At 36.4% G+C, this 17,146-nt stretch overlaps 1 protein-coding gene across 1 annotated transcript in view; it reads right to left on the bottom strand.

The window, feature by feature from the left end:
* Positions 1 to 556: 556 nt before the first annotated feature.
* The window catches only part of LOC111507545 (uncharacterized), a 490,644-nt gene continuing 474,054 nt past the window's right edge, over positions 557 to 17,146 (bottom strand). Inside the window, exon 6 of the mRNA XM_074179853.1 lies at positions 557 to 815. Within this exon, the coding sequence (XP_074035954.1) occupies positions 599 to 815 (217 nt within the window). The 3' untranslated portion in view covers positions 557 to 598. The remainder of the gene's footprint in view (positions 816 to 17,146) is intronic.

Here is a 17,146-nt window from a genome sequence, read left to right as displayed (position 1 = left end):
ATCATTTTCACAATGATGAGTCGGTTGCCGTTTCAGAGAGGTGTAGCAGACATAATTACTTTGTGGATGGGGATACATCAAAGTAGAGTGGTTCAATCGCATAGTTTATATTCTGTCGCGAACAAATTCCTGTTTTCAAACTGATCAATTGCTATCGTGAACCTCGTCCATAATGCATTGGAATTTGTATGTTCCGACATTTATTTTCCGCATCTTTATAATAAAATCACATAATAGTTGATCTCTCCAATATGTTTGTTTCAGCGAAATCACAGTAAAACACTCTTGTATGCACACTATACAGTCGAAGCACATAAACTGAAATTTCTGCTGTGAGGAATTCAAAGATAATGTTATAAATCAGTAAGTTATAAGGGAACGTTATTGTTGAAATAATACGTCCACTATTCAATTACATGAAATTGCATCTGTTGAATAGTATTGGATAATCGATGTTTCACTCCGGGTAAATTCTTAATTTTTTTTTTATTGTACATTTCATCACAAGCAGAAGAACAAATCACAAAATTTTCCAGAGAATTTTTCTATTGTAGTTAATTCAGCAGATCCCATTGAGTTTTATGAAAAACACTAAACACTAAAAGTGTTTGATAAACTCACCGTTAATTCCTCGTTGTCCCTTCATTCTTCTTCCTACAGATGGCGACACCAACGCCAATGGCCTGTCGGCACGCAGCGATACTCTCTTTTCAGGAAGCAGAGGTTCCACTGCTTCAGAGCTCTCTGCCCATACTGCCTCAACCATGGAGTCGATACTTGCAGAACGAGGTAAGCGATTGCTGATTGTATCTCGTCTGTAAAATCAGTATAGCATCAGGTAACATTCAAAATAATAATAATATACTAATTAGCTAGGATTAACGTTAAAGCCACCGAAATAGCTATACATGGTATGCATGATATATTCATAAAATAACGGAAATTTTTAAATTTCGTGGGTTTGGTGAATCCGATTGTCAATTATTTTATATTGGTATACACGCCCCTGAAGTGTGATCAAATTTTCAGCTGTTTCCATTGTTAACTTCATCTGTGGCATCCGCTAACGAAAGATGTGTTTGTAAGACCTCATCAAATGTGTATGAATTGTTAACAATTACTTATAGTGAGTCTTATTTTAGTAAACTATGAGTTCACGAGTGATATAAGCATTTCCAAGATGACCGTGAAGACGATGAAGAAGACAAACGCCGCGGAAGCCTTTATAAACTTGGAAAAACTGAAAATAATCATCAAAAAATGTCGTACCACAATCAGAGAAGTCGTTGATGATTTGCGTAAAGCAATATCAGAAAAAACGCCCAGATTTGTGTAAAAACATTTCATGTATTCTGCATCAGAAACAGTACCGTAGGAATACTACCGCCTCCATATTCACCAATTCACCATATTCACCATGGCCTGATGTGTCTTTTTATTATTTCCAGAAATTAAAAGAATCTCAAAAGGATACCTTTTCACGAAAATAGATGAGGTTGATAGCGTATCGCTGATAGAGCTGAAGCCTATTAGCGATGCGCTATCAAGCCTATCAAGTTTAAGAAATCTTTTGGAGGATTGGAAAAAGCACTGGCACGAGTACATAACATCTAATAAGGACTATTCTGAAGGCAACAGCGTTAATGTAATCAAAAGTTTCATTATTTTCTGAACATATCTCGTATAACGAATTTCAAATTACATTTCTGATAAAAAAATATCTAATATTGATTGAACTAAAAACAAAGAGAACACAAACAAAGGAGAAAACGAATTCAACAATAAATTACTTCATTTTGAATAACATGGAAACATCAAAATTTATAAATGAATTTTCCTTGTTAATATTCATTGTTATTTCTGGTTGAAAACTTTTACTGTAATTTTTGTGTCCATTCATGTTTATCCCATTTATTTCAATATCAGAAGTTCGACTTCAATCTCGAAATTTCGACTTCAAACTCGAAATTTGTACTTCATTCTCAAAATCTAGACCTTATTCCATGAATTTCGAATTGAAACTCGAGGTTTCGCCTTCAAAACTCGAAATTACGACTTTCAACCTGAAATTACGACTTTCAACCTGAAATTTCGACTTTCATCTCAAAATTTTTACTTTAATCCCGAAACTCCGACTTTAATATCGGAAGTTCGACTTCAATCTCAAAATTTCGACTTTAAATTCGAAAATTGGACTTCAATCTCAAATTTTGGACTTTCATCTGAAAATTCCGATTTGAAAGTCAAGATTTTGACTTGACTTTGACTTCGAGATTAAACTCGAAATTTCGAATTAAAACTCGAAATTACGCCTCTAAACTCGGAATTTTGACTTCACACACGAAATTACGACTATCGAATATCGAAAATTTCGACTTCAAACTCGAAATTTGGACTTCATTCTCAAAATTTGGACTTCATTCTGAAAATTCCGATTTGAAACTTGAGGTTTCGACTCAAAACACTCGAAGTTTCGACTTCAGTCTCGAAATTCAGAGTTTCAAAGTTGTAATTTCGAAGAAACAAGTATTAAAAATATGTGGCCCTTCTGGGCTTTCTTAATTACAAGATAGCCTCATTTTTAATTTTTGTAATTAGCGTTCTCAATTATGTTATTATATTTTCACACGAAACAAGAGCAACTACATTAAATGCTGTTGCTGTTGTATACTTGCTGTATACTTTTATTTACATTATTGTCGTATTGCCGTTGAACTTTGCTCATTGTAGTTTGTTTTGGTAAAATAAAGAATTGAAGTTATTATGTGTCATCTGTAGGGTAAATAATATAAATTTCATGTAATGGTAAATTGTACCGAATGTGGATTTTTATAATAGTTTATAAGCCATCACAGAGTATGTCACATAAATAGACGAAGCTCTCAAAAAGAAAAATCAATTCATTGCTTTGAGTAGCACGGAAAATCTCGAATGCTGTTCCGGTCGATACTTATACTCTCACAATTGAACTCCTTGTCGTTTTCTTCAGAACGTTTCAGGGAGAAATCTTTCAGCGACAATTCAGTGGGTATCTTCAGTGTCGTATAAACTTTATTTGTAATGTACGAGATTGGCTTTTGTATCCCGAAGGTCGATAATTCTCATATAAGTTTCGACCTCACTCCCGGAACAAGTTTAACAGCAGAAATAAAAAAGCCTGGAGGGTGCACACGAGAAGGCACTGCCATCACTTATTTATAAGGAGTGTAGAAAAAGCCGTGAAAATTTATTTCATTTTCTTTTTTATGTCGCTGTTGGAGGTCTTTCTGCCAAGATTTTCTATTTCCACCCTCTGTCGATGGGATTTCACGATAGGAAATGCATCGGAATATAGGAAGAGAAAGATTAGGGGAAACATTTACTTTGAATCGTTATTCAATTGACCCAATTGAGTTTGGTATGTGGGAGGATCCCCATACGGGAACCATGCTTAGTTTTGCGTTTCGGAACTTTTCTTCGGAGGTTTGAATATACCTCTTGAAGTGCATTATACACAGAACATTTTCACTATCTTAGATTCATCCTGTTCCATCAAAGTAATATTCAGGTGACAGGTGATTTATATGCTGTCAAAGATAATAATAATGATATTTCAATGACATGAGATGCCCAAGCTCTTTGAAATGAGAACGTTTACCTGAAAAATATTGGAATATATGGAATGGTATGATTACAGAAAGGATTGTTGATGTATACATTACAAACGTCATCAAGATGATGTGTGTGATGGTATATCATTTGTACTTTTTCATGATTACAAATTTCCAAAAAATTAATCACTCCTAGAAATATAACCCCTTCAATTCAAATAAATATGTCTCATATCACATCATTCTTTGTATGTATTTTTCTATTAAGTGAGAATATGTAATTCTGCTGACGAATGGAAAACTACAGAATGGAAATGTTTTGAATTGAAAGGGATATATTTTCAAAAGAGTTCAGTTTTTTGGGAAAGAATAGTTTTGGCTTTCTATTTCTCCATTAAAAAAAAGAAGAATCGTCCAAAGAAAGGAAGAAAGCAATTGATTTCAAAGTGAATTCTTCACAAAGTTTTTTCCAAGGGCAAAACACAAGCACTACAGAAAAATTCTTAAAGTGCTCTCAGAGCGGTTGAGCGATTCAAGTGAAAATAATCGCTGAATACTAAATTAGTTTAGAAAAACGTTCTCAGGTGTGTAGATCATGCAAAGAAATAAATTTCATACACAAACTGGAAGAAAAAGCCCTCTCGAAACAACCACTTTCATATAAACATTGACTCACACGAAAGAAAAATACATTCAAAACAACAATTCTTTTATGAACATTGAATTGTAAAAAAATATTTTCTTTCTACTCCGTTTGTACTCCAAATATTCGTTATGGGATTAAATTTGATCGATGTTTCGAAATAAGACCATTGTCTTATTGTCTCTTCATCAGCAATCTGGATAACATTACAAGATAAAGGACTGAATTTATCGATATCATAAGAATAACTTGACGCAACGCAGTAAGCCATTACGCGTTGCATCTACTATAAGACGACGGGGGACGATGCGTGAAGGTAAAGGGTAAATGAAGGTAAATGAAGCGCCATCGCCGAGAACGCGATACGAACGCGGGCAGGCGCGTGAGGGCAGAAGTCGTTGACGGTTGTAAGAGTTTTGCGAAATGTCTCTATAGGTAACATAATTCGATTCTCGAAGCTATTAATTACTTAGTGCAGTTGGCATATTTTTCAGTTACTATTTTTCTCCCTTGGGGGTGGAAATTTCTTTACTTGATGCTTATTTACGCTATACAAAGAACCTACCTGCATATTTCAAGATTCTAAGTTCAGTACCTTCGGCTGTACGTTAATATAAGACTGTCAGTCAATCAACAGGTACCCAATGTATAACCATCAGTTCCCTCACACCTTCAACTGGGAGGAATGATATTTGAACTATGGGGTCCAATGACTAATGGACCCACTTATACAATACTGGCTGTTTCCCGCTGTTTCACCCGCATTACCGTGAGAACCTACGCTATGTGTTATCCCAGGTCATTATATATACCAACTTACATTTGAATCCGTTGAGCTGTTTTGGCGTGAAAAAGTAAAAAACGTAAATACATACATTACATTCATCCATTCTCACAATTCTCACGAATTCTATCTCCTAATATGCATAACAAATATCTGCTAATTTCAGAGATGCATCATATTTATTTATGCATCATATTTATGTATCAGAATACAGTTCAATATACTTTCACAAATAAATAGTGAAAAATGTACCTAATTCGTCAAAAAATTTAAATTTCCCGTCTCGTTTTGAGCTACTCAACTTATTATCACAAGATCTCCCCTGACGGTCCGTATCTGGTTACTTGGACGCCTGATTATTCCGCTTTGTTGCCTCTATTGTGCATCTTGTATAATCGCCTTGTGTTCCAGAACTTCATAGGGATCGTTAAAGAGATAATTCGATGATTAGATCATATTACAAGATGTCCTTGTAGAAGCTTTGTTGTCTGTAATTTGCATCCTCAAGATGTAGTATTAGTTTAGAATATCGCATCGAACTGCAGTGTCCCCTACCATAAAAACATGATGTACCACCGATTCAAATAGGTGATGTCGATATATTGACTTTGATCAGCTGATGATTAGATTATGTAGCGGAATTAGGTGAACAAAACAATTTGTACTCAGACAGCCGGATGGCATTTACAAGAAACTCCTGCTGGTCAGTTATCAAAACATTGTCCTCTGAATCAGAATAATTAAGAAAACGTGTGAATAAAAATACTTGAGTAAGTTTTTCAATTTTTGTCTCAATAAGTGTAATGAGCACCATGGTTAGTAATGATGTTTTTTTTAAACAAAACACAAGCACTACAGGACAGCGCTGTCAGAGCGTTGCCTTTGCGAAAGTAGCGATTCATATTGGATTTAAATCGCTGTAGATTGAATCCTTATGGAAAAATGTTCTCAGGAGGTTTATTCCACATGAACGCAGTTCTCCAGATGAATGAGTTCTTAAACAGTGGAGTTCGAGGTGTACTGATTTGAACCTCAAAACGATGAGCAGCTAAAGTCGTGTATTTCTGATATGTACCGCTCTTGGTGGAATCAAATGTGCCAAGTCACTTGAACACTTCCCGTGAAAGTATCTATAGAAGAGAGACAAATCTCCAACCTTTCTTCGATGTTCCAGGCTATCAAGGTTGCACATGATGTTGGTGTCTCCAATTAGGCGGATGGCTCTTTTCTGAATGCAATCTAGCAAATTTAGGGTATGTTTGGGATCAGAGATCCATACATGAGAACAATACTCTAAAGAACAGTGTTGCCAGCTTTTGAGTAGCAGCCTTTGGAATTCCAGCGACATTATTGTGCCAAGACATATTGGTGTCCATTTTAACCTCCAACAAACTTATGGAAGCAGAAAGTGGAATTGTCTCGGTCTTGGTCGTCTGAAAGTTGTCGTGATCCCTACTTTCATTCATTCAACCGTCATTGAGATACTCCGGATCACAAGAACTAGGCGTAGAAATACTGTACACCAAAGTCCATGTCAAGACAGTACTCCAGATCATCTAAAGGAGATGATCTGAAAGCTAGAGCAAGTAGCGTTTTGACCTGATCATTTCCAGAAGAGGGACTAACTCTTCAAGCAAAGTGATGGACTTTCAGTGTGGTAGCCATTATGACCAGCCATAGTCAATGTAATAAATGATAATAAATCTGAAATTAAATACCATCCTGTAGAATCTCAACACCAAGAGAGCTTCGATAAATTGACAATAAAGTAGAAATATTTGTCCACCAAGATTCACATAGGCGGTAAGTTTTACGAATCCAACCACAACCAACATACCAAGAGGAAATCGTTAGGACCCTTACTGATCGTAAATTCAGTCTCAAAGTCCAATACTCTCGATATTTCTTATAGATCCACTTTTACATCTGGTTCTGTACCAAAGGCTTGCGTACATAACCTATATGTACAGGACCTATATGTAGTTGATAACCCGTGTCCTGGCACACTCATCTGCTCTTTCGTTACCTGCGATGTCTGAGTGTCCTAGCACCCAGTATATAGTTAATATATTTCTATCTGTCAGTTTCCTCAGTTCTTCACGGTATTAACAGACTGGTTTTGCTGTCACTAGAAGACTGATGTATTCTGACTGAGTGTGTGACTGAATTGAAGATTTCCTCTCGCAAAGGGAAGCTTTCGTTCCATGTTCGGTTTTCGACCCGTCTGTATACCAGGACTATCAAATATGTTTTCAGGATGACTGTTCACTCTCCAATCTTCATGGTTTAGGATGCCAATCTTGTACTCATGCTACTGACTGATATAAAGTTTAACTAACCCTTCGAGATTGAGTTTCACGATTTGCTATTTATAAATAACGAGTATCAGCTGGGAAGATTTAAATGAGTAATTGGAAAACATAAAGTGTATAATTTCCTCAGTACATGTAATTGTCAGGTTCGAACTGGTGAGCCAGCATTATAAATACATGAATGAATGAATGTTTCTCACTCCGTGTGTTTGCGAAGCTTTTCTGGCACTCTCTACACTGGCGCTCAAAACTTGTCAGCCGAAATCTAGGCAACTATAGGTGTGACGAATTTTCACTAAGACAACCTCATGGTGTTGGATTTTTAATTAAATTATTTTTTTTTTAGAAAAAAAACTATTGAATAAGAGATGCGGATGTATAAAATAACACTTGCTCAACTTCATATACATTGTAAATTTAGAGTTGTACAGAGGGAAAAGTGAGCAATCAATATTTTTCCAATTCCTTGTGTCATATTTTTTTAGCCGATGCTCGATTTTATGAATGACAGACATATCGTGTAATACGATATATACGATATTGTCTAGCGATTCAGCTAGACAATATAATATAATCTTCAGATAACAGATGAAGACATCTATTTCTGTGACCAGATCCACAATTATATCTAGTGTTATTCCTTTATTAGGTAGTCACACGATAACCGGTATCACCGGATCTCAAGAAAATACGCAAATTGCACATTAGTGATACCAAAATGCCGGTGAAAGTGCATATTGGCGAACACTAGAGTAACACCCAGCAAATCATGAATAGCGCAGCATATTTAAAGCCACCAACAAAATATCAAGTGGTCTAGAGCTGTTGTTCCTCCACACTGGGAAACACTGGTTCAACAAAAAGTTTGAAGTTGCATCGTTAATACAACCACGTATCTAGTATAATTCATCTTATGTTTTTCTATCCTCTGTACGATATTCATATACTCACTGTTTATTTCCTGTCATATTTTTCATTTATATGCCTTCAATTAACCCGCCCAAATAGTAGATTTCAAATCTCTTTATTTTTTTGTACCGCACATATACCTTAATGATAGTGCCTCATTCGTCCTTACAACTTCATTTTCTAAGGACCTATGTCAAACTGTAGTCATTAGAACATTCTCTGCTAACCGACTGGTCGATTTATTCCAGCTACCCTCGGATATATTTTGACTAATGGTCTCAGATCTCATCGTATTACTGTCAGGATTTCGAAGCAGAAACTCCGAGGTCAGAACGTTACGACAACCAAAACTTCTACGAAGGTAGCATATATCACTCGAAGCCCTTCTTTTCCTGGTTTTTCCGACGCCAGAAGATGAAATTCGATTCAATTCATTCTGTCGATGGAATCTCCAATTTCAAATTACATCTAAATTTAAAACTCGTATGTTCAAGATTTTACGATCGACGACGAATTTTTAGTGGAGTGTTAAATTCGAATTTATTTCATATTAGAAGGTTCTCTGGGAAATATGTCAGAAGGGACTAGATTTTTTGTAATTGAAAACTATTGCGACGTGTGAAAAATTCAAATTCATTCTACAAGTGATATTGATAACTTTCGTGAATGATATTGAATCATCATCACTTTCGGTATTTTCTATGTTTTTAGTAGTACTTTTATGAATATTTCAGTAATGAAAAAAGTTGATGACAGGAAAATCTTCGAGCTCTCAAAATTTCACCAAATTACAATTCCACCTCTGATACAAGTGGATGGTTCAATAGCAACAACAAAAATAAAAATGAAAACTGATGATTTTTTTCAACGTAACACAATATATACAGGGTGTAACTAAATGAGTGTAAAACATTCAAGGAGGTGATCTCTTATCGAAAAAAAGATAGGATCTCTCCTATAAAGAAATTTCATTGGAGCATCCCTTGTTAAGATACAGCCCCTTAAAGGGGGTACATAAAATTAGTACAACAATTTTTTTCACAAGCACTGAAAAAGTTACAATATTGAAATTACCAAAAAAACACTTACCCAGAAATTTATTTGGTTTATCCCATGGTTGTAAGGGGTGGAAAACGCAACCTCTAAAATTTATCTCCAATGTAACTTTTTGTTTTATTATTTGTTTACCACTTTAAAATTCATTTCCGATAGCCTGTTTCATTCTAAACAAAAAATATCACTTGGGTTTTAGAGATACATCGTCATAAATGCGAAAATACGAAACTAATCTATCTAGTAGGTCGCTATTAGCGATAGTGACAATTGAATTGGTATGACGCTGTCAGTTTGTGATTTTCGAAATTGAATTAATACTAATTGTGTGTTGTTGTTCTGTTCTCAATTTGTTACTTCAATAATTTACTTGTTATTAAAATGGCATACACAAATGAGGAAGTGGCTGACACGGTCTGTCGCAGGGGAATGGGTTAGAAGCTTCTAGAAGATATGCTGAAATGTATTCTCAACGACAGCATCCTTCACATAGAATATTTACTGGACTTCATCAACTATTACGAGAATATGGTTCATTCGACAAAAGAACGCAGGATTGTGGTCGCCATCGAGAAGTACGAACACCACAGCTTGAGGAAACAGTACTTAATTTGATTGAAGAACAACCTACTACCAGTACTAGAAATATTGCTTTCCAGCTGAATGTTCATCATATGACGGTATTTCGAATTTTAAAGGAACAACTCTTATACCTTCACCATCTGCAACGAGTACAGGCACTGTTACCGCGAGACTTTCCAAACCGTCTTGAATTTTGCAATTGGATGCTGGAAATGATTAAAGAAATTGTGACTTTCTGAAAACGATAGAATCAACAGACGAATGTAGTTTTTCTCGGGACAAGATTATCATTTTTCATAATTACCGCATATGGCTGATGAAAACCCTCAGTCTATTGTCGAAACTAACCATCAAGAATAGTTTTCTCTTAACGTGTGGCTCGGAGTTATTGGGGCTGATTTAATTGGGCCTCATTTTCTACCTCCTCAATTAAATGGTGAGGCATACGTTTAATTTTTAAGAGAAGTGCATCCAGTACTGCTGGAGGAAGCCCTTGGGCGTCAGAAGGGATGTGTTTTTTATGCATGATGGTGCTCTCGCCCATTTTAGTCAAGTAGCACGTCAGCATTTGACTGAAACATATGCAAATCAGTGGATAGGTCGAAGAGGACCACAGAACTGGCCCGCTCGATCTCCGGATCTCAATCCTCTCGATTTCTCTATTTGGGGCCATTTACAGCATTTGGTTTATCGTACCCCTGTTCGCGATGTAGAGGACTTGAGAAACCGCATCATCGATGCGTGCAGGGTAATCAGAGAGACTCCAGGAATATTTGAGCAAATACGTGGCTCAATGTCTATCGGAATTACATTTTTAAATGGTGAACAAATAATGAGACAAAAAGTTACATTGGATATAAATTTTAGGGTTGCGTTTTCCACCCCTTACAACCATGGGGTAAACCAAATAAATTACTGGCTAAGTGTCTTTTTGGTAGTACAAAACGTCAGGTTAATTTCAATACTGTAACTTTTTCAGTGCTTGTGAAAAAAAATTGTTATACAAATTTTATGTACCCCGTTTAAGGGGCTGTATCTCAACAAGGGATGCTCCAATGAAGTTTCTTATATAAAAGATCCTATCTTTTTTTCAATGAGGAATCACCTTCTCAAATGTTTTACACCTATTCAGTTACACCCTGTATGAAATATCTTTTTAATGTTGAAGAGAACTTATCGAAATTTATCAAAAATCCATTGAAAACGAAATCTCCCTTTGCGAAGACGCCATCTATGCGTTGATAGACAAATCACTCTACGAATATCAAAGATGAATGAGGCTCCTTAGGGCGGACATCGACCGCCAAACGACATTCGTATTTTGTCTTGAACTGCAGCGTTCACAACTAGCAACTAGCTGAAACAGGAGGCCTAGTAAAACAAAATCAGAAACACAACACCGCAACACGATGCAATCCATGAATAATAAATGGAGAAAAAGGTTATTCAAAGCATTTTCGAATATAGGTAATCGTTCAACAGCTTGAGTGACCAACAACACGGTTTCTGAGATTAACAGTCAATTTTCTTACATACAATTTAATCAAGTATCGGACGGTACTCGGTAATTTCAAGGCCTTTGGAGAGGACTAGAGTGAAAATCAATTTTATGACTTGTTCAGCTCCTCAAAAAAAGTCCTTGCAAGTAAGTTATTATTCCATCCGTATTGTGTCCAATCCATTTTTTATTATAATCGAGTCAACGCTTTTTATGAATTGCTGAATCAAAAACCACCAAATTTTATAACGTTTTGTTTTGACTTATAGCAAGTCCAACCTCCTCCTAAAACACCAATCGATGATGCGTTTGAAATTTTATTTGTGACATTCTAAAACAACAATAAAAATTAATTGGCGCTCCGGGGCGACTTCATTAATTCCAGTGGCGCATTTGCTTTTTCAGGAAAACACGGAAGAACCTGCCGCACCACATCATCTGAAGATCTTAATCTGCCAATGTCCTCTCTCTCTCATAAAACAAAATGTATGGTGTCTCCAGAGGCTTCAATAAATTCAATACATCGCCAGAACACTTCGTGGCACGACTATCGTCAAACTTTAACCAGTCCGTTTCGTCTTTGACCAAGGCGTTATAATGACCAAATTCAACGTCAGAACCACAGTGAACAATGAATGCATGAATATTATAGTGGTCTGCTAGATTGAAGTGTTCATTCATTTCGAACCTTCGAAAGAGTTTGGTGCTTCCGTCAGAGGTTGAGTCTTGTTTGAAGATCATAAGTGGTATTTGTTATTATTAGATTGACTGGTGCCTCAGATATACTTGTTTCCTTATAACAGTCAGTTAGTTTGGCGCATGTTTGGCAATACAGTCGATCATCACCTATTAAAAATTCCATTTTGAGATGATTGACCAATAAGCTTTGCACGGACTGGTTATTAGTCATAGTAAGAAACGCTAGATGAAGTTCCAGAAATTCACATACGTTTTTGATACCTCTTGAACATTTAGTACAAAAATAAACAAGAATTTTTCCAGCAAAAGATTACGAACCCAAGACGAGATAGACTGTACGGAATCATTCAATCCAGAGTGGTCAGGAGTATTGATTCTGCTATTGTTTTGCTCACGGAGAGTATTCGACAAGAACCCCAAGAATTCAGAACAATCCCTTGTTTTCCTAATGAGTATCTTGTGGACTTCAAAGACTCCAGAAATCGGTTGGAGGGAAAGATGATACATTCTTACGATACTGCAGCTACATGAACTGGTGTTTAGATTTGGTGAATAAGTATGAAACATTCTCGTTCTTGAAATTTTTCGTCATGAACTACACTTGTAAAATGCTATAATTCATGTAGCAAGTAAATTATCTAATCCAATTTTCTTTACAGAATTTTCAAGAAACTCTCTACTGATTCGTAAGGAAGAACATGTTTCCCTTAATCTGCATAAGAAGCATTTCTCAAGCTGCGATCGATCCATCCAAGTGAAGAAGGGTTTCGTAGAGGGATTGATTCGTCTCTTGCTTCATGAAGTTCTTCCACTGAAAGGGGACCAGAACCACGAGGACTGCAACTCATATTTGGGGGGAAGAATGATCTAAGTCCATTGACCGCCCTGGAAAAGGAGAAGGTGGATCAATCACTTGTGAATTAACCTTGATAGGAGACTGATGAATATCCACATATCTCGGCTTGTTTCAAAGAGATTTCAGTTCTGTACTGAAATTAAGGCCATGCGTTATATGCGCACCAAGTCTGTTTTTACTCCTTTTGCTACGTTGACGCCCAATCTAAGCACCTTACGTTTTTTACGTGGTCAGAAAAACAGAAAAGGACCAACGGAAGTTGCTCTCTTACATTATCTAGATTCCTTGGCGTTGGACGGCGACGTGACAAAGCTAAGGTTCTTCTGCGACCGCTGCGGTCGCAGCGGCTTAGATTCAAGTTGCCAGTTACCGTTTCTGAAATTGAAATAGTGTTCCCTGTCCGTGGGCATTGCTTTTCGCCATCAGATAGGGTTTTTGGGAGAGCAGAAAAAGTGCTCACGTATAACACAACCATCTCTCCTGCAGAGAATATGAACAGATATATAAGAAAAGCAGCGAATTGAAAAGGTTAGGAACGGATTGTAAGATTGGCCATCAAGAACCTGGAAAAATTTCTTGAGAAGATCAAAGGAAAATCAGATATGGAGCGGGTCGTTTTGAAAAAATGGACATAGCATCGTGAAATATTGTGAAAACACTTTTTTTTTTCACCACAGGCACATAAAAATTTGACGAGCTGATGATCTCACTTTATATTTTAGACAGTGGCATTCCGATAAAAAAGTAAGTGCCATTACAACACCATTTGGTGCTACATGGGAAGAGATGGACATGGCAAAAATATAAATACAGAAATTAGTATGTGAACCTGTTGTTGATGATGAACAAAAAAATGAATAGCAATAACTTTGTGGATTGCCTTAAAGAGAAAACGGCAGTCCATATTTAGTTTTTTATATATTTTTCAACAAAAATATATATCCAAAGTGTTTGTGTTGTCACTATCACCAGTATCCTCATGAGCAATTTTAAATGCGTTGACAAATGATGTTTTTTTCAGGGGTTAAATTTATAGCAAAGAGGTTGTGAAGTGAGCATCGCGGGTTAACCGAGTGTACAGTCAAACGAGGGAAGTTATAGCCAATGTAATTTTTTTTGTGCAACGGGAAGCGGCAGAAAATAAACCTATGAAGGACTTCAAAAAAGTTCAAGAAAGAGCTGCTATGGCAACTGGCGTAAGTTTAAGCAGTATACAAAAAATTTCAACGGAAATGAAATCGATTGAGAATGGAGAAGCCGCTGCTTTTTTGACACCAAATATAAAAAGAAAGATGGTTTTCATAAAGGACTGCTTCGAAGATTCATTATTAATTATTATACTGTCGATAGGAAAGGTTCCAACTCTTCGGCGCATACATCATAAATTTGAATTCGAAAATAGCTATGCTAATTCCTACGAAAGCTTGAGAAAATATATGAATGACATGGGATTTCGTTGGAGGAAAACCAAAAATAATCGAAAATTATTAATGGAAAATCCAGATATCGTTCAAGTAGGAGATTTGAGCCGGTTCTAGCCTCCCCCCCCCACTATGACGTATTAATTGCTTTTTTATTGGTTGTTGTTTGGTGAAGTCAAGGTGATGTGACCTTGAAGGGTGTGGTGTATGGATCGTTCAGAAATTTTTTCCCGGTTCTAATACTCCCCCCACCAATATGACGTGTTATTTGCTTTTTTTTTGTTGTGCAGTGAAGTCAAGGCGTTGTGACCTTGAAGTGTCTGGTGCATGGATCGTTCAGATTTTTTTTTTCATATGAGATTTTGTGTGTGTATGTGTGTGTGTGTGTTAGAGAATGCACGGTACAGGGTTTCATCATGTGCTTGTTTGTCTATGTACAAACATACGTCTGCATACTTCGAAGATCCTCCAAGTAATGAATGCTCCATCGGTGTGAGGGCACCAAGTTAGTAGTGGAGTGACGTCACAGCAATAACCGTTCAACGGCTAGAGAGCGACATGTTCACTCCACGACGTGTGGCAGAGTAATGCGTATTCATCGGTCTGCTCTCACCTCCCTCGATGTAGTGAAGGATTGTGACGTAACGCCCCAGACTCGCCATCAATGGTGACACGCAGGCGGGCGAGGACTGTGCTAACGTCTGTCTTCTCCGAGAGGCAACGCAACGACAATTGCTTGTTCGGCTATCGCTCTCGAAGCAGTGAATGATGTGACGTAACGCATCACCCCTACCCTCGCTATCGATGGTGACACGCAGGCGGGCGAGGACTGTGCAAACGTCTGCCCTCTCCGAGAGCGCAACGATCACTGCTTGCTCGTGCCAGCAACTGTTATCGCATCAAATTGGGAGATGGGCTTGGCTGTGACGTCAGGCATCTCTAGTGGATAGCAACTAGCAATGTGAACCTTTCACGGTTTCATGGTGGGGGTGACTCGCATGTTTAATATAAAAGAAATGCCTGGCACACTATGAAATCAGTAGACGAATATATCTGCAGCAGTTAGCAATTGTTAGAGTGTTATTCAGTTCGTAATAGAAGGAAGACGGTGAGTGTATTTGTCTGTTGGAAATTGTTTATATTTTCATATATATTATCATCATGTCCGTTTCAAAAGTAGACTTGAATAAAATTAATAATTTGATTGTACAGGAGGTTGAAATACTAGAGCAAAAGGCCTTATCATCATTGCCAATTGATGAAAATATGTCAACTTATTCTACACGATTTGGTAAATCAATTTTATTAACTTTGCAAGATGTGAGCAATGATAAATTATTTAAAACATGGCTACCAAAACGTATTTCGTTGCAATTCAGTGATGACGATATATCTTGTATCAACTCATCAGGTGGTAAATATACGATGGTGTATTTAGGACAGAGCCAACAAAGTTTTGCTGGCATGAAAACGCGATCTCTAGTTAAATTCAATATGATTGAATAATAATTGTAATAATTTATAGCGAATTTCTTTAGGTCATAGCTTACAAAGTTTTTTGGTGTGAAAACGCTAACTCTAGTCAAATTCAATATGATTGAATAATAATAGTAATTATAATGAATTTCTTATTGTTTTATTAATATTCATATATTAGATGATAATTATATGGAAATATAAACATTACTAACTTAGTTGAATACACCCACTTTGTAACTACAAGTAAAATGGGAATGTGAGTATTATATCACTGAAAAATTGGAGGTTGCTTATTGTTTTTTTTTATTCGATTTCAGTTCCACCATTTAAAGATGTGGATGCAGTACGCAAGTCAAGATTGGGTCGATGTTGTAGATCTCAAATCATCGGTTCAACATTTGTCGTCTAAATTGAAGGTGTTGGGTGATGGAGCCGAACATGCAAGCAATTATGATATGAGTGTATGCTATGATGAAAAACAAATCGAATTATGCCTTCGTGATGCTGAGAAGTATTGGAGTGGTGCAGAAGTTTGTAACAAATTTTTGGATAATGAATTGGAATTGTGGCAACTTTGTGAGGTTACGATTGAACTGAACCTAAGAAGATTCCTGTATAGCCTCCAACCATACTTGCCAGAATGGATTATTCATCACTTTGAATTGAATGATGAAAATCGAGAGGAAATTGAAGATGGTCGCGAAAATGATGATTATGAGGAAGAAGTTATTTTAGATAGTCTGTATGTTCCTGTAAATCATAAATAATGTCAAATAAAAAACTTTGAATTATTTTCATGTTTTATTTATTTAAATCTCATGAAATACAATAGAAAATGATTACAAAACAATAAATATGATATAAAATACAATACATGATATAAGTCAGTTACAAATAAAAAAAAGATCATAAAACAGTATATGATAGAGTGAAAAAAAAGTGTCAATATCTGCTATGAACTGAACCATCCAATGCATTGTATGTTAAAACTGTATCATGCAAAATTAATGCATATACTTTAGTGTTGTCTGGAAACTTGGTCTTCCTCGTCTCAAACTCAATCTTTATATCAATAGTTGATGATTTTGTTGCATTCGGTTGATGGGAATAATCGATGACGAATAGTGGATTCTCTCTAAATTGCCCAATGTCCATCAGAGGTTCACTCATATCTTTATCATAATAACTTCGCTGGAAACTCTCAAAAGCATAATAAGCAGGAGCATCAAGTTTTTTATCGAAATTCAAATTCCAACGCTCATATGGATAAACTTCAGAATTCAAGTATACTCGAATACTATTGATATCAGCAGTTGTGAA

This window comes from Leptinotarsa decemlineata, unplaced genomic scaffold (assembly GCF_025532065.1).
Source record: "Leptinotarsa decemlineata unplaced genomic scaffold, Ldec_3_MD MMD2_tig00026282_RagTag_RagTag, whole genome shotgun sequence".
NCBI classification, from domain to species: Eukaryota; Metazoa; Arthropoda; class Insecta; order Coleoptera; family Chrysomelidae; genus Leptinotarsa; species Leptinotarsa decemlineata.
Note: the sequence above shows the minus strand (reverse complement) of the source record. Positions and strands in the feature narration are given on the sequence as shown.